At 40.7% G+C, this 19498-nt stretch overlaps 1 protein-coding gene across 1 annotated transcript in view; it reads right to left on the bottom strand.

Annotated features, from left to right (window-relative positions):
* Nucleotides 1–19498, bottom strand: part of itga8 (integrin, alpha 8) — a 113230-nt gene that overhangs the window by 70357 nt on the left and 23375 nt on the right. Inside the window, exons 7-12 of the mRNA XM_072692262.1 lie at nucleotides 16525–16650; nucleotides 13680–13724; nucleotides 10541–10584; nucleotides 8788–8844; nucleotides 7668–7720; nucleotides 4332–4537 (exon numbers count right to left, since the gene is read on the bottom strand). Of these exons, the coding sequence (XP_072548363.1) occupies nucleotides 4332–4537; nucleotides 7668–7720; nucleotides 8788–8844; nucleotides 10541–10584; nucleotides 13680–13724; nucleotides 16525–16650 (531 nt within the window). The remainder of the gene's footprint in view (nucleotides 1–4331; nucleotides 4538–7667; nucleotides 7721–8787; nucleotides 8845–10540; nucleotides 10585–13679; nucleotides 13725–16524; nucleotides 16651–19498) is intronic.

Here is a 19498-nt window from a genome sequence, read left to right as displayed (position 1 = left end):
AATGTTTTTATCTAATGTAAGATACCTAGAATAGAAAGTAGCTTTACTTTGGTAAGCCAAAATTATTATTACTATTTTTTAAAAATGATCAGCATATAAGTAACATAACCATGAGGGTGACTGAAGTCAGTAGAAGATCAGAAGAGCCACCTTGGTCACAATGCCAGTTATTTTATTTTTCTTAATAAGCACCAACTGATTTTGGCCATAAACACTCATGTTACTATGCCAGTCCAGGAGGATGTTATTATTTGTGTGTGAATACTCCCACAAATTTGGAGTATGTAACGTTTAAACCATGAAGCACATGTGTGAGTGTGTTGCCAATGTGACATCCCAGTGGCTATTTCTAAAAGTATTTTAAACAAACATTGGCTCCCAAGTGGTGCAGCTGTCTAAGCATTAGACCTGTCACTGGCAGATCGCAGGATCTCTGTCACTGGAAGTCCCTGAGAGCATAACTGGCCTTGGTCTCTTTGGGTGGGATGGCCTTGCCTCTTTCCATCACTCAGTGCAAGGCTAGCCAGACCAGGCATCAGTTAGCTGATGTTAGCAGTTGGCATTTAGCATTCTCCTCCAAGCCGGTTCAGCTGTCCAACTGTCTAGTTGCATGAGTGGCAGTTCGAAAAGCTGTGGTTGATTGGCTTCATGTGACTCGAAGGAAGCACATGCTAGTCTTCACCCTTCTAGCACTGATAGCACAGTGTGATGGGGGGAGCCCTAACTAGTGAATGGAAATTCAAAATGACTAAAAAGCAAAAAATATGAATAAAAAAAAAAGCTAGCAAAAACTAGCAGACTGATATAACGATGTCATATAATGATGAAGTCATCCACTCGATGCCACTCTTGATTCCATGCTTAATGCATTAAAATAGAAATGACTACACACAACCTGACGTTATGACTATGTGTTTTACTATGTATTTTTTTAAATCTCCACCTTAAAAAGCTTTTCCAAACATTTCTACATTTGACCACTGCTCTTATTTGTACACAAGTGCCCAAAGGCTAAAGATGATGGCTACAGTATATAAATAACTAAAACATAGGAGAAAGGAGAGGGTATGTGTGTGTCTACAGAACACATTTTGATCTATGAAATTACCTGAAGTTCATATTCATATATTTTATTTGTGTAGGACTGTTTCTGCTTCTAGCAAGTAGTTTTGATCAGCCAACAAAGTCTAGGCATACGTGGATCATCCCAAGTGGTTCCACCTGATGCTGCTTGGGAGAATGTAGAGTGTATAAAGCTGCAGTATATCCAAGGGGGGTACTTTGAAGCTTCTCCTGAACTTCACCTGAGCCTTAAACTGCTTGAAGGGAGCACTATTACACCACTGCACAATGTGTGACTTTACAGAGTTAATATCTTCAGTAAAAATAAGGAAAACCATGGTTGTACTACGACACCTGGTGAAACTTGAAGCAGTGCTGTTGACAACAGTTGACAACAGTAAGAACCTGGAGGATCTTGACTATTTTGGTGGGGTAGAAGTGCTTCAAGGTCCAGCTTGGGCCAGCTGCATTTGACACCAACATGGTGGTTGATGGTTTGTGCAGTGTGGTGGGTACCAACACTGCCTGCCTTGTGGGGAAGTAGGGTTCTATTACCCGGCCAGTAAAAGAACACCACACTACACCAATAACAGTCCATGGGCAAGGCTCCTAACAGTACATTCATCTACCTGCGTAACATGATTTACATGTAAGTTGCTCTGTGTAAGAGCATGAGCCAAACGCTGGAAATGTACATGTACAAATTATATTAAAGCAACATGATATTCAGGGTTAACTAGAACAGGCATTCAGTCTTTAGTAAAGTTGCTAAACAAGTTCAATCACTGTGAACTATACAACAACCTCTTCTAATTCATGCATTGTCTTAGTTTAGGGTGCATCCATTGCTAATATAACATGTAAACGTTTCACACATTGGATCCACATGCCAGTTAGCTCTGCCTACACACATTTCAGCCATGAGTAACAGATAAGGCAAAACCAAGGAAAGCAGGCAGGAAAGGACATTTCATAGAAGTTTTGGGACGCAATGAGAACAGAGAGCTCTGTTAAAGCAACACTATGTTGCATTTTACTTTAAAATAACAGCTCCAAACGCAGGGCGCTTGTGAGAACTTTGTAATGCTGCGTAATGCAAGTCATATCTGTGTAACATCCAGTACATTTATTCTTCCACCTCAGTCCACATGCTTCCTTCACTTTCAGTGGCGGTTCTGTATCTCTGAGCTTGTCCAGAAATGCATTTGAAAAGCGCGTCCTTTAGTGGCGGCTCAAAGCACGAATTACTCTTCCTGACTGTAGGGGGAGTCAAGGAGCAAGAAATGCCAATTCTCCCATAATGCTGCTTTAGCTCAGTTTTTCCTGCTTTTGGAGCCCTCCACAAGACAAACCCTTCTTATGTTTGTGAAAAAGTTGCCGTCTGCTTAGTGGCTGGGACACAGCCGATCCATCATTTTGGTCGTCACCATGCTAATGCTACAAACTAGTATGATTGGCTGAGTTAGTTCATAAACTTAAATAATAATAGTAAATAAAATAGTGATGTGCTTGGTTCAAATTCATTTACTGCACCAATAAATTCTGACCGGTGTGTGAAGGGCTTTAGGCTAAGGATTTCTCATTGGTTCTTAACCAGTAGTGTTTCTTTGGCCTAGCATGGCCTAAAGATAAGCTGACACTGACCCAGAGAACGGCACACTGACAGAGAGAACAGCTCTCGGGCTGAGTGAATCAAGCAGACAGAGAAAAATAAATAAGAAAACAAACTGAGCTGAAGAATGTAAACTCAGGACTCAAAGACAGAAGGTCTCTCACGCATCTGCAGAGTAAAAATAGACTGATACACATGTATATACACACACTCATACATACATACTATTTGAGTTTTTAACTTTTATTATTTATATTGTGTATATATACTGCTAATTTATCTACTTTTTGTAACTGAGTGTCTTGCTATCTCCTTGCTATCTCTGAGTTTTTTTACCCACTGTAGGACTAAAATGGTTGTGTTCAAATAGAAACCGTATTAAGCCTAACATTAATTTATAGGAACTTTTCTCTGTTTTTGAAAAGAAAGTTGGTCCCTACTGAGAGATCAAAACAAGAGCACGAACACATGCACACACATCACAGCTCATCAACAGGAAACCAGTGACAGGGGTGTGGGGTCACTAGCTAAGCTCCTAAATCCTGACTGGCTGAAGAGCTTTTGATTCTCAGCACTTTGGGGTCTGAGGATAGGATATCCTCTCCATCCAAGACAAAACACAGCCTGAGAAATTGAGGAAATGTGAAGGAGGAGAAAGAAGGATTGCCTTTTGACAAACTCCAGAAACACACACACACACACATACAGCAGGGCTATACAAAACATATTTCTGTAAGTGATTAATCTATTAGTTATTACTTGACTAATAAACTCATGGGGCCATTATGTTTGCATAATGGTTCAGCAAACCGGCCATTTAACCATTACACTTCACTCTGGCCAATATGACAATAGTTTTCGTGTTATGAGAAGTTTTGTTATCGTGATACAGAAAAAACACTTTTCTATCATGGAGCGTATCATGGAGTTCGTCAGTGCTTAAAGAACACTGACCAGCTGACACAATACTGACCACAATTTCATTAAAAAGAGTGTAATTGTCCTGTTTAGTCGGATCAAGTGCAGCATATTTTGAATACAACTCTGTATTAAGCATGGGATATAATTTGAATAGCAGTTCTGCCACTACTGATGCATTGTGTCTATTTCAAAATACTGTGATAATTATCGTACGTCGTGAAAATTTCTTCAAATATTGTGATATAATATTTTTACCATATCGTTCACACCATCACTGGTTCAATTCATAGACTATTCGAATTACACTTCAGTTTGTGCATTAGAGACTAATGGAACCCTGATGTTTCACTTTGCACAGTGGTTCAATGAATCAACCAATTAAACCATTGAGCTTGACTTTGAACATTAGTTTAATTAATCAACTAATCTAATAATTGCACGTCACTTGGCACACTAGATTAGTTTAATTTATCAACTAACCAAATCATTGAGCTTCACTTTGAACATTAGTTCAATTAATCAACTAATTAGATCATTGAGTTTCACTATGCATGTTGGTTCAATCAATTGAATAATCAAACAATTATTCTTCTTTATTTTTTTAGAATCAGAATTCTATTCTTCTTCTATAATTCTTCTATTATTCTTCTCACTAATATTATGCTTCACATTACACTTCACTTTTGTGCTTCGGTCTGTCTGAGCGGACCTTATTGAAGTTATTGAAGTTACTTACCCAGGTAGCCATCCTGGTTGACGTCTCCGAGGGGAGCAATGGCGCTGCCGTAGCGTCCAAACAGGTGTGTACCCGTCAGTTTGATGGCAGGTGAAAAAAGGAGAGCGTCCTCCTGCAGGTAAAGATAAACCCGGCCCACCTCCCGTGGCTTACTCTCAAACTCCCGGTCCATATACAGAGGAGCTCCCACCAGAACGTCATCCAACCTAAACGCACACACACACACATATAGATATTTATATCCAGCATATCTGCAATGATGAACACTACCAAACATTTTCATCAGTTTTCAAGATGTTCGGTTTTCCATGAAAAGGTCAGCAGAAGAGCACACACACACACACACACGACCAGACCAGTCTTTCCTTCACTTTTACAAGACACAGGTTGAGTCCCAGATTACGTCACTCCTGGGACTGAAAGACTGATATAGAAAAAGAGAAACAGCCCTATCTGGACATCAGCACTATAGAATAACAAGTGAAATAAAAACACTATGAAGCCATCAAATCGTCATCAGTCTGGTCAGCCAATCTCACACTGACCTCGCCACAGAATGTTAAAAGTCATAACTCCTATGAGATTGATGGCTCACATAAAGTCCTATTGGAGATCAGATTCTGAAAAGGCTGAGAAACAGCTCTGAATTATTTATAGTGGATTAGTGGAATTTTCCTGCACCTCTAAACAATCTGTGAGGATCCTCATGAATGAAGCCAGTAGGGAGAAGTGAAGAGAAGAAAGAGAAGAAATGAGAAACAGAAGAGAAGAGTCGAGAAACAGAAGTAAAGAGAAAGAAAGATGATATATTGAATTAGACTAGAGGAGAGAAGGGATGAGGAGAGAAGAGAAGAGAAGAGAAGAGAAGAGAAGAGAAGAGATGAGGAGAGAAGAGAAAAGAAGAGATGAAGAGAGAAGAGAAGAGATGAGGAGAGAAGAGAAGAGATTGCACGGAGAGGAGAGGAGAGAAGAGAGGAGGAGAGATGAGGAGAGAAGAGGAGAGAAGAGATGAGGAGAGAAGAGAAGAGAAGAGAAGAGAAGAGAAGAGAAGAGAAGAGAAGAGAAGAGAAGAGAAGAGGAAAGAAGAGATGAGGAGAGAAGAGAAGAGATGAGGAGAGAAGAAGAGAGAAGAGAAGAGATGAGGAAAGAAGAGAAGAGAAGAGAAGAGAAGAGAAGAGAAGAGGAAAGAAGAGATGAGGAGAGAAGAGAAGAGAAGAGATGAAGAGAGAAGAGAAGAGATGAGGAGAGAAGAGAAGAGATTGCACGGAGAGGAGAGGAGAGAAGAGATGAGGAGAGAAGAGATGAAGAGGGAAGAGATGAGGAGAGAAGAGATGAGGAGAGAAGAGAAGAGATTGCACGGAGAGGAGAGGAAAGAAGAGATGAGGAGAGAAGAGATGAAGAGGGAAGAGATGAGGAGAGAAGAGATGAAGAGAGAAGAGAAGATAAGAGATAAGAGGAGAACATGCAAAGAGAAGAAGCAGACTGAAAGATTGAAAGAAAGAAATCTCAGACTATGTGTGTGTGTGTGTGTGTGTGTGTTATAAACAGTGAAATGATGTAATGCAGACTGACTGTTTTTAGGCTTACAATTCAACCAAGTAACCAAATAAACATTCCTCTCTGATTAAAAGTTTATCACACAAGAAAACCCACAGATGAGTTACTATCTAGAGTATGATTCCTTTTGCATGGTTTCACACAAATCGTCCATTTCTTCGCTATTGTTACGATAATACGATGTAGCGCTCTCCACTGGCACACACTCAAAGCTACAGTAAAGCCACTGTTAGTTCATCTGCTTGGCTTTCTGTCCCCAGTGGCTTTGGTGTTTGCCATTGTGTGCTGTTGGGTATGCAGTGTGTGTATTATGGTGTAAACAGAGGGCTGCAGTTAATGATACACACATCGTAAACTCAAACATTACCACGGAACATTTCCAGCTATGATCAGAGAGACCACAGGGCAATCAGTCTGTTTGTCCAGAAAGACCAGAGACAGAGCCACAGACTCAACAGAGTGAGACCCCATATAGGGCCATTTCACTCAAACATACACACAGATGCTATTGAAATTATTCAACCCCTTCTGCAAATTAGGTGTATTAGCATATTCAACAAACGTTTAGTTGAATTTAGTTTGAATACACCAATCAAACAAGAGCAATTGAAATATCTCAATGCAACTAACATAACAAGTGCTCCAAATTCAACACAAAATGATGCATTTAATGACGACTGTAGTTTTAGAATGATTCAACCCCTGTTCCGTTAAGGTTCTCCATGCCTGTATATCTCTACGGGCCCAAAAGCACAAGTAAAGCCAGCTCCAATCTTCTCTTTGGAGCGATAAAGCAAAACAGAAACATCAGCAGTATGTCTGAAGGAAGACGAATAAAGCATGTGCTAAAAAGAACACCCTGCCTACAGTGAATCATGGTGGTGGCTCAATGCTTTGCGTCCTCTGGCACTGGACACCTGCAACTTGTGGATGGCAAGATGAATTCAGTCAAGTATCAGGAAGTATCATGTCTTCTGTGAGGAAGCTGAAGATTGGGCGTCACTGAACCTTCCAAAAGGACATTGATCCCATGCATACCTTAAAGTCCACCAAGGCTTGGTTTCAGAAGAAGTCCTGGAAGATTCTGAAGTGGTCAATCCAGTTGCCTGACTTGAAACCCACAGAAAATCTTTGGTGGGATTTAAAGAGGGTAGTTGCAGCGCACAAACCCAGGAATATAAGTGAACTGGAGGCCATTGCCCATGGGTTAAGATTCCCAAGGAACGCTGCCATAAGATGGTGTCTGGCTATGTGTCTCGTTTTCAGCAGGTCATAACAGCAAAAGGTTGTTCTACTAAGCACTCCGTCTCTCAATGGCTGAATCAAAAACACAAACGTTTTAGCCAGCGCGGACACACTTTTGAAGCCATGATGCCTCAATCTTGTACCATTTCCACTGCCCGACTGGTACAGACAAGTACCCACGCTAATGTTGGTAACCCCTTGTATTGTGGTGCCAACTAAACCCCTATCCTTTACCTACTGAAACCCATACTGTACTGCACTGCACTGCCTGGTGGAAAAGCACCTCACCTGTGGACAAACCAGATATCAGAATAACAAAACCAGTAAAGATCCGAGAGTCACAAATGTGTCCAAACCTGCAGCTTATATCCAAGTACACATACGCCTAGTAATCAAACCATCATACGAACTTTGATTCAACAAATAAATCATAGCAAAATCAGACAAATAAGAGGATCTGGTTTCGCTAGGGTCCAAAGCGTGACGTCCCCTGTCTAATTGTGAACATATCATGCATGTGCGACAACTACTTACCCGTCTCCATTGAGGTCTGTCACTGCCACAGTGTATCCAAAATATGAAGCCATCTATAAGAAACAAGCTTGTGTCAACAGCAATCTAATCTTTGCCAATTACAAACATTGGTTGAAACCATATGGGACCATATGTGTTGACAGATATGAATACCAAAAAGACCAAAAGAAATCCACCTAATTCAATGTCATGGATGTATATTGAATTCCACAACACAATGGATACTGTTCTCTAAACATCTTCATCAGTTGATTAATATCATACAAATAGTTCAGGAGGAAACTTATATTTCACTTTATTAGAAACTCCTGCTTTGTTGGTCCACTCTGCTGTACAGAGTACACTGATTAAACACTGACTGTAGGCCACTTCTTCACCTACAGTTTGTTTTAGCCTCCTTTAGCACTTTATCAGTGGTCAGTTACCTATCATTACCAAGCAAACTACCATGTTAGAGTTCCTGCTGTGCTGAGAACTATCCACCACCCTAATAATATCTGGTCGACACCAGGCCCTGTGGTCAGACTGGAATTGCTGAAGTTGTTGGTCTAGAACTGTACATCTACACAGTGGACCTGTGGAGGTGTTTCTAATAAAGTTTACAGTGAGAGGATATACGAGGTAAGTGTTTCTAATAAAGTGACCAGTTAGTGGATATACAAGGTAGGTGTTTCTAATGAAGTGGCCAGTTAGTGGATATACAAGGCTGGTGTTTCCAATAAAGTGGCCAGTGAGAGGATGTACAAGGCAGGTGTTTCTAATAAAGTGGCAAGTGAGTGGAAGTGCAAGGTATATGCTCTAATAAAGAGGTCAGTGAGTGGAAGTATGAGGCTGTTTCTAATAAGGTGGCCAGGAAATAGACGTACAAGGCAAGTGTTTCTAATTAAGTGTCCAGCGAGTGAGAGCAGAGGGCTAGAGTTTCTAATAAAGTGACCAGTGATTGGAAGTACAAGGTACATGTTTCCAGTAAAGCCAGTAAGTGTATATATCAGGCTGGTGTTTCTAACAAAGTGGCCAGTGTACACATTGTACAAAATCCATATCTGATCCAGTAAAAAAGTGTAACAGTGAGGAAGAGCAAAAGCCTACATTTGCATCATTATGTTGTTATAAAACTGACCTGTTCTCCAGTAAAATTCTGAATGAATGTCAGATTTGTTGAGTTTATCACAGCAACCTAAAAAAAATAACTCTGATTAAGTCAAACATGAAACTTTTCAGCCATATGACAGATCTACATGTGTTGAAGAGTTATGGTAATACAGGCATGCAAATATGACCGCACCAGTGCAATTCTTGCCAAGGCAGAGTAATTCTCCCCTTGTCAGAGTCTTAGTACTATAATAATTACTGCCAGAGCTGCATTATTGAAGCTTTGTGTGGCATTTCTCACTAAGATATTAAATCAAACCCAGTCTGACATTAACATTGCACAAAATTATTACGGCAGAAAGAAACATGCCACAGCTTTAATACGAACCCCCCCTTCCAACTGGTTGAGCCTAAATCAGAGCCAGACCGGGACGCCACCCCCCCCAACCCCCTCACCCCAAAACCCCAGATAGTACAGTCCAGACTGGGATTCCTTCATAACATCTAAAATAGCATCCAGATGAGGTGAAACAGGGGCATTCACCTAGACAAGTATGCAGGCCCATATACAAACACATACACATCCATGAGACTTTTCATACCACTTATGCACTTTTGTCTTTAATATAAGGAATATTACAGCAAATAAAATGTGCACATTTAAGCACTTTAATCATTGTCAATCAGCCAAGACATGTTTGGCATTCAAATTTTGCGCTGGAGCTACAAGGCTAATGTAGTTTTAGCAACAGAATAGCACTCTCTAGACTAGATAAACATGGATCTATTGGCACCAGGCCTAATGCCAGGCATGGGCAAGAGATAACTGATGTTATATTAAATTCCACCTACAAGTATCACAGTAACTGCATCTACACATCTCACCTCAAACTGTGTCAGGTTGTGAACTAACTATATAAACTTGTTTATGTGGTTTCTGACAAAAAATAATAATATATAAATAGTACATATATTCATTATCTAGTATTAATACAGTTCCTTTGGTCCCTCCAACTCAATGCTGTGAGGACTTATACCTGTGTAGCCCACGCCTGGGCCTATTACAAGAGGTGTTCACAGACATTTAGACATACAGTGTAAATATACAAATATATATATATATATATTTATAATATATATATATATATATATATATATATATATATATATATATTTTTTTTTTTTTTTTTTGAGATCTCATCTCTGTAAAACGATCTTTACTGTGTCTGGGAGAGGCAAATCAATATGGTTTAGAAAATGTTATGATGAACTGTGAACCATGACAATTTTAGCTTGAAAATTTAGATAAAATAAAAACGGAACTATTTATGCAGATATTTAATAGATTTGTGAATCAAACAGATCTTTGCTAGCAACATTAGCCTAGCATCTCCTGTTGTAAACTAAAGAAGCACATGTCAGATAGCAAACATCTCTTGGCTGATGGACTGCATCTGGTGTCAGTGATGCATCATTATAATTTTTTTTTTTTTTTTTGCCAAACTACCCCTTACCTAATCCCTGTTGATAAAAGACCAGACATCCGCAGAATCGTATATTACAGCCGAAAGGTTTTCTATTGTTCTCTAGGAGGCGTTGCTGGATTCTTTGGGGTCACACTTCCTCTTTCACTCCACACCTTAACCACATCTGCCCTTTTCCTTCGGCTTCAACCCCGACCCCTGACCCCAACCCCATCCCCCAACCAACCACACACACGCACAGAGTGAGGCACAGAGTAGTGTAGTGTGGTGCAGTTTGTTTAAGTGAAGAGTACTTACATAACCAAAGTTCTGCGCGCCACGGGGTACCCCTGCCACCAGCTCTGAGGATTCAAACAGTAAAACATTAGATATATAGATATACAAATACACACACAGACAGGCACATATACACACTCTTGAGAAGTTTACACATGCCAGTAGCTTCATACACTGGTGGTTATTATTGCTTGACGAAACTGACTCTGTGTCTGAGAGGAGAATACTAACAAAAACATAAAGGCTTCCTGTCTGGTGAGAGATTCTGTGTATTGGTGTGTTAAGCTGAAGTTTGCTTCTTTTTCTGAATGACATACACACACATCGACCCGTTATCTGTGTTATCTGGGAGTAAACAGTGAGGTGAGGATGGTGAGCTTTAGAGAGTTGGCCTCTATCAGCACCATGTCATTCACTTGGACATAAATATTTAAGAGAGAGAGACAGAGACAGAGACAGACAGGGGGAGATGGAGTGAGAGAGTAAAATGGGTTAAAAGACTGTTGTCTGATGGATGAGTGCATTGACGGGGATGTGATGTGTGGTGGACAGTCCCACCCAGTAAGACTCAAAAGGCACTTTAATTCAATGATGACACTTCAGGACTTCTGATTTTTGCATTCACTGGAATTGACAGATTTAAATAACCCCAAAAATGTCTAAATGTTTGTGGACATCCATCCTAATGAATGCATTCAGCTCTTTGCGTTGCACCTGTTGCTGACACAGACGTGCAAATGCAGCTTGTCTAGTCCCTGTTGAGAAAGGCAATAGGGCTCACTGGAGCAAAAAACATGAACCTATTGGCACCATGCCTAATATCAGACATGGGCTAGAGGGGTATAAAGCCCCCAGTATTGAGCTGTGGAGCAGTGGAACTATTTGCTCTGGAATGATGGTTGGTGCTCCATGAGGTTGGGTGGTCATCATCTAACATGCTGATCTTCCTAATGAATGCAATCAAATCATCACAGCAATGCTCCAAAATGTAGTAGAAAGCCTTCCCTCCAGAGTAAAGACATGTGCATAGTGTATCTTTGTATTTTTTATATTATTTTTTTCCATTCCACCATAAATGTACAGTCACAATATTGTAAAAACTGAAAATTGCTGCAGCCATGTTTGCTTACGGCATAAATCACTGTGCTGTGACTTCAATAGCAGAAAGCGTAATGTAAGATAATGTGATGAGATGGTTAAGTTACCAGAGGCAGGGCCAGCAAAGTGCAATATTTCTACAACATTTCCACATGTGCTAATCTGCATCACCTGTTCTGGCTGTGTTGTTGGGATAGGACTACACTTTATGTTCTGGGAAATGTAATTAAAGTCAAAGCCCTTTAAAACACCTGCAGTGCCCAAAAGGCTTTAATCCAGAAACACTAGCCCATACCTTAACCTGTTCTCCTACCCCCTACTACAGCCCCCCATACCACACTACACACACCACAACACACCACAAACAAGGCCATAAACACAGCATTAACAGAGCTGTTTTCTGTCCTCTAGTCTCCAAATCTCTACCAGACCCACAATCTGTGGACTTCAAATATACTATGAAAGAAAGAAAGAAAGAAAGAAAGAAAGGAAGGAAGAAATGACAAAGAGTAATTGAAAGTGAACATGAGGCAGGAGAGATGTGCAGACACAACAAAAGAAGAAAGAAAAAGTAAAATAGAGAAAGAAGGAATACTGAAAAATGAAAAAAGAAAAAATAATAAAATAGAAAAAGAAGAAAAGAAGAAAGAAAAAAGAAGAAAACAGACAAAAGAAAGAAAGAAGAGATGAAGTAAATAATAAATTTAATGAAAGAAGAGAGGGGGGGTAAATGTAAGAGAAGTAAACATAAAGACTGGCAGACACTGCAAAAGAAAGACAAAAAGACAGACCGGAGAGACTGGAGAGAGATAAGCCTGGGAAAACCCATAAGCTTGTGTTTTGTATGTGTCAGCGTGAGAGGGACAGATATGGAGACACAGAGAGAGAGAGAGAGAGAGAGAGAGAGAGAGAGAGAGAGAGAGAGAGAGAGAGAGAGAGAGAGCAAGAGAGAGACTGAGGGCGAGAGAGCAGACAGATGTGTGGTGAGCAGAGGCTGGGTTTCACTGACAGAAAGCTTAGCCTGCTCTGTAATTTAGGGCTGAGGCTGAGCAGCATGATCAAAGTCCAACACAGTCAATAAAGCCCCCCATTACTACCACACACAGTCAAGCAGAGGAATGGGGGCAGCTTCAAATAACTGCATCATTTGATTAGCCCACTAGCCTCAGTGACTGAGGGAATATATGTATATATATTGTTTTCCTCAAGAGCTCATTTCCCACCACTCAAGTCAGCTGTCAGTAAGAAACCGCATGGCGTTTTTTTACACACGCCAGCATCAAACTCCCCTTTGGGACTTCATCTAAAATGAAGCACATTTCAAAACAAGGCCCCAGTTAAGTCTTCTGTCCTATACAGGCTCCACCCCCACAAATACACTAGTAACTGTTACAAGTTGGAAAAGCTTTACATTTAAAATGATTCCCATTCAAGATCCAACATTCTTTTTTTTATATATTTTACCCATCACCCCACCCCACCCCCATCACATGTAATGCTTCTGACACTGGGAGGGTGAGGTGACACATGCCTCCTCCAATACACATTTAACCAGCTGCAGCCTCTTTTGGCACTGCCGTTGATGCAAACTCACAAGGCAACCAGGAAAGCAACGAGTACCCAACTCTGATGAATCGGCTAGCCGATGCCCTGCGATTAGAACCTGCGAATTGTGCCAGTGCCTTAGTCCGTTCGACCACTTAGAGACAGATCTAAGATACAGTTATTCCTCTACTCTCTATTATTACTCTACAAGTACAGTGAGATATTGTTAGTAGAACTAATTTAGTGAATTTAGAATTTAGTGAAATCAGTCTAGAGGCACTGAATCAAAGGGGCTTAGAAAAACAGGCATAAGATGTAAAGTGTAAAGTGGACAGAAGTACAGATAGCCAGTAGTGTGGCCGTGCTACAATATTCCATTTAGAGAAAATGCAAATAGTAAACTATGTCTATTATTGAGAAGAGGCTTGTCTGAGATGTGTGTGTGTGTGTGTGTGTGTGTGTGTGTGTGTGTGTGTGTGTGAGAGAGAGGGTGGACAAAGACAAATGGAATTTTCACCTTGCTGAGAGTCACCAGTAAATTCCCCAACCGCCACAGAATATCCTGAAGAACAGAGGGGATAAAAGAGAGAGAACAGGTTTAACAGAGGAAAGACAACGTGCTGAGCATTTCACACAGTTGTTCGGTTTTATACAGCAGTTAGTTCTGACCTCAAAATCTGACTGGTTGAGAAGTGTTCTAACCATACAGATGTTTGTGAAAACAGCACTTAAATTGTATCAGTCCGCTGAGGTGTTCACAACAATTCAAAGGCTGAACCAATCAGCTGTGCATGTAGACAAGCCTGTTCACTCGGCGGCTGTATTTGTAATGCCACCAAGCAGTAATTTCTACTAAAACAAGACAAAAGCGCACTAAGGGAGGGACACCATGCTGGACACATTTATTTCAACCAGTAGCCAGTCTCTTCATTTATTATGTCTCTGGCTGAACAGCTGGACAGTTCTATGGCTCTATTCGTAGCACAAAATGGGAACCTAACAGTATCAGCAGGACTGCACAGAGCTCAACAGGTTCCTTAGTGAGCCTCCACTTAGTCGGTCCTGTATGTTGGACTTGTTACCATTGCACTGCACTAACTAATCTGCTGTGGAATTACGTTTTGGTGGAATTTAGTAAAATCTGTTGTATCTGTTATCTGTAATCTGCTGTAAAGCAATAGGACACTCGAGGTTGTGTGTTAAAGCGAACATTGGCTCGCGCATGCGACCAAATCACTGCTGTGATGTTATTTGTGATAATGCACTCCCTTACGTGTTCAGTTTAATACAGGAAAACGCAATAATGTTCTGTTCATCCTATAAAATAACCTTAATAAATGGTAAATGTACATTTATTAATATACAGTGTGTAACTGTCGTGGCTGAAATAAGACACAATATATTCATAATTTATAAAGTCTATTATCTGAGAACATTCAGTTTAAAAATATAAACAACTGAAAATGCTGCTTGCACAAGCAGAACCCCTTCAACTTGTCAGAATCACCTTTTGCTGCAAAACAGCTTTAAGTGTAGTTAGAGGAAAACCATCTTACAGGAAGAGCATCTTTGCTCACTGTTTGGGACTGATTTTCTCTCATGCGTCCTGGCAGATCTTCTGCAGGTTGTTCAGGTTGGTTGGATGACATATGTGGACCACAGGTTTGCTACAGATCCTTGATTGGTTAGAGATCTGGACTTTAACTTGGCCATTATAGAACATTCACCTTATTGTGTATTGTGTTTGGTCTTGTTCTTGTGGAAATTGCACCTTGCTGGCACCATCATTTGTCCTTTCATTTTCAGCCATCCCCACAACATGATGCTTCCACCACCATGCTTTACTGTTGGTGCTTGCTGAGAAATGGGCAGTGTGGAGTTTGTGCCACGTAACCTTTTTTGGGCATTTTAGCTGGTCACTCTGATGCTTTCTGTAAACTTTCAGGCATGATGTAACAGATTATCTTAGCCACCCTCTCGTCCAGGTCAGGTGTGTGCAGAACTCCTTAGAACTTCACTCCAGTTTCAGCCACTCCAGTTCAGAACTCTGTAGCTCCTTCAAAGTGATCTCAAGCGCCCTTCTTGCTCTAACGGTACGTTTCATATTAGGCAGCAAGTAAACAGTCAGTTCTTGAAGGTGGTGTGTTAAAAGCAGGAAAAACTTGAGCTGATTAGTGATGGCAAGACAACTGGGTCAGAACATCTCTGGAACATCAGGCAGGTCTTTTTGGCTGTTTCCAGTTTGCAGTGGTCTGCAGCGGTCAACTTACAAGATTTAAAGGATCTGCTGCCAGATACCCCAGGACACCTTCAGAGGTCTTGTGAAGTTCAAGCCTCGGCGGCTCAGAGCTGTTTTGGTGGTTAGAGGGGGACAGGTGGTTTTATTTGTTATAGCTGATTTGTGGATAGCCTCTACTCTAAATACGTAAACATATTTTTGCATGTGTGTGGTCTGGAAATGTTATCAGGAGACCCAACTCCTGACAGAACTCACCTGAGCCTTTACCACAGAACAAGTGAGGGCTCCGTTAGGACCTCCAGTGTGTGTGTTTGTGTATGCATGTGTGATAAACTGGGTCAAGGCCAATTCTGCTGAACTGAAAAGTTATGTGTAGAGAAAGTCCCTGTGTTCCCATAAATTACAGCTTTCAGAAGCTCCACAAAACTGCTTCACACACCGTTCAACCGTTTCAACCCAGTGTTCTCAAGAAAAGGAAACTCATTCGGCTGCAGATACAAGAACAACTACTCTAATAAGTAAAATAAATAAATATATTAGGCTCTTAATTTATAAAGCTGAAGATGATTCTAAAATGAGCTCAATATACACTATATGTCCCTGGACAGTTTTTAATACCCTTGATTTTGGAAGAAACAATGAATGGACGGGTGTCCCAATACTTTTGTCCATATAGTGTATTTAAGCTGGCAAAAAAGTTATAATGAGCCTAACTGTATGCATAGAATTGATTATAGACCATATTTTGCTGAGTTATATCGTCACTTAATTTTGAAAGATGGACCATGTCCCAACTTCTCCTCCTCCTCCTCCTCCTCCTCTCTCCACTCTCACTCCATCTTCATGTTAAACAACATTGCACCAACCTGTCTCCTCCCTTCTTCCCTGTCATTCAACTTAACCACAGGAGGGGGGCAGAGGCACAGCCTGAACTCCTGCTCAACACACTTCTGAGTTCACCCCACCTGTGCCAGCACCAGGGGGTGGTCCTTACTCACAAATTATCTTAATTAACGTTTGGCTGTTCCCCAATTTTTATTAACTACAACATAAAAAACACTGAACGTTGATCAATATTGCACATAGAAAACAGTTATTAATACAAGTGAACCTTCATTCTTACCCAGGTAGCTGTCGTCGTAGGCGTCTGAGGCGGCGCCTGTCTGTTTTTCTCCCTGCACTTTTCGGAGAATGGCCTTCAGAGAATAGCCGTTCAAAATCTCTGCTACTCCTGCAGTGATCACCTGACCTAAGACACACACACACACACTGTGGGTTAATATATTATGCACAGGCGCACAACTACACAAACATCTGATTTAATAGCCTTTAGAGAATCATCAACACAAAAAACACCACCAAAAAGTGTTTGCAGGTGGTCTGTGTATATATGTGTGTGTGTGCCAATATGATTCACAAAGAAGATCATCTGCAGGCTAGTGGTCTCGGTTCAGGTCAGTGCTTCTTCAACATTACAGCATGGTAAACATTCAGCAATGTAGCTTTTAATACCTTCAGGCCTTTTTAAAGGGCCTTTATCATGCACAACTGAATGTACACTATCTGTTCAAATGTTTGTGGACACTGCTTTTAATGACTACATTCAGCTACTTTAGGTTGCACCCACTGCAAATGCATAGCTGTATATCATATCACCATAATCCAGAATAGATTATAACAATCTTCAACAGGTGGGACCAAATGATCTGTCCATGTAATAACATGGTTTCACTAAATACAATGACTTTAAACTTGTAAAAATGTCAAAATACATTTTATATATATAAATATAATAATAGTCAAATAACCACACAACAAAAGTATACATTTATAATCTCAAAATAAGAAATGGTAGATATTTAAGCATCTCTCTCTGATAAGGAAAATAAACAAAAAAACTATCCCAAATGATACACTCAACAGGAAACCCGAACCCTATATCCTATATGGGCTCTGTTAAGCAAGACTGAACGGTACAGAGAGAGTGTGTGTGTGTGTGTGTGTGTGTGTGTGTGTGTGTTTGTGTGTGTGTGTGTGAGAGAGAGAGAGAGAGAGAGAGAGAGAGAGAGAGAGAGAGAGAGACTGACTGTATTTTCTCCCCACTGAAGGTTAGACAAACTCATTACTCTCTTTTATTAGCAGAACTGCAGGCTGACCTGGACCCCAACCATTACTCTCTCTAAGTGTGCATGTCTAAGTGTGTGTGTGTGTGTGTGCATGTGTATCTGCAGGCTACAGAAGAAATCTACAAAAGAAAATAAAAAAGACAAACATGCACACTCAGACACACACACACACACACACACACACACTCAGACACACATACACACACTTCTGTAGTTGAGAGGGCTCTGGCAGATTAATGCTTTGCATTATATCATGACTATATGAGCACTATAAACATCACCCATTCTCTTTACTCCTCTCCTGTCTCTTTCCTCACATGCCCAACACCTCTTTTTAAAAAATGAAGATGGAGAGATGTAGAGTTCATATGGTCAGGATGGATAGAGCGTGGGAAAGGAGGGGGGGAGACTGATGGGGGTATGACTTTATGACCTCTAATGCGTCTGTAACTATCCACAAAATTAAGACATTAAGTGTGTGTGTGTGTGCACATGTGTGTAGGTCAGATATCTTAATTGTTAACTCTCTCTCTCTCTCTCTCTCGCTCTCTCTCATTTAGGTCACCTGAAGGAAAGTTCCAGATTTGCACAAGTCCGCACCTTAATGTGTATGAGTGTACAGGACACAGTCCTGCAGCAATACTTCTATTAGCTTATCATTTGGTCTCATATATTCTCAGAACATTATCATTATTTCTATTTTTTAAAGGTGAATATTTCTTTAAATGTAATTCTACATACTGCAAAAACAAAGAATTGTATATTGTATGTTCTCAATTTCGCAGACATACACACACACACAAACAGTCACGCAAGCAGAGTGGTGCGTGTCTCAGGTTCCTGCCGTCCGGGAGGCCTAAATGCCAATAGCAAGAGGGATGTGGGGGGTCTAAGTGAATGACTTCATTTACATGCATGCGTCCGTACACACATGACTGTAATTACCCAACAATCAGTATTTATCATTGTTCAAACAAACACACACACACACACATTCACACGAAAGCATACACAGGGACACGGATCACGTTACTGTGCCTCATTGAGTTTCTCTTATGTAATTCCAACAAACAACACATTCTTCAGCTGTGTAGAGCAAAAAGCGTTAAAACCATACGGCTGGTTTTTACATAGTGAAACTTCCTGGCACGCTGTTTGAAAGCATACCACACAGCATTTGCTATCTAAAGCCTCTATCAGTTTACTCGACTGTTACAACCATGTCAACATTGTCAAACATGTTTCAAGAATCAGCCAATCAACCAACACACCTGTATCATTATATTCTCCCTTTTAGAGCCCAGTGACAGCTAGCTAGACGAAAGCACACACAGTCTCCACACAGTGGGGTAAGTTGTAAATCCGTCCCCCCCGGCTTTGTATAAACAATATATTGACAAAAATATTGGGACACCTGCTAATTTACTGTTTCTTCAAAAATAGACGGTATTACAAATGTTTATCCTGCTTTTGTTGTAGTAACTGTCTCTACTGTCCAGGGAAAGAGCTTTCTACAAGATTTTGGAGCATTGCTTTGAGAATTTGATTGCATTTAGTGAGACCACTACAGTGAGACCACCACTTGGATGATCATCCCCAACTTTCTCATCCCAACTTTCTCATCCCCAACTCTCATCCCAAACATACTGGATGGAGCACCATCCATCATTCCAGAGAACCAGTTGCACTGCTCCATAGCTCAATGCTGGGAGGCTTTATACCCCTCTAGCCCACGCCTGGCATTAGGCATGGTGGCAATAGGTTAACGTTTATCTGCTCCACAGTCCTATTCTATTGGCTTCTCGGACTAAAAAAGTTGTGTGTGTGCATTCACACATCTGTGTCAGCAATGGGTGCAACTTAAAGCAGCTGAATGCATTCATTAGAAGGTGTCCACAAACATTTAGACATATATTGTACATTTCTGCCATGTATGTACTACATGTTGTTACAGAACTACAGTAATGTAAC

Source organism: Salminus brasiliensis, chromosome 1 (assembly GCF_030463535.1).
Source record: "Salminus brasiliensis chromosome 1, fSalBra1.hap2, whole genome shotgun sequence".
Lineage (NCBI taxonomy): Eukaryota > Metazoa > Chordata > Actinopteri > Characiformes > Bryconidae > Salminus > Salminus brasiliensis.
The sequence above is the reverse complement of the archived record's forward strand: the minus strand, read 5'-3'. Positions and strand labels throughout refer to the sequence as shown.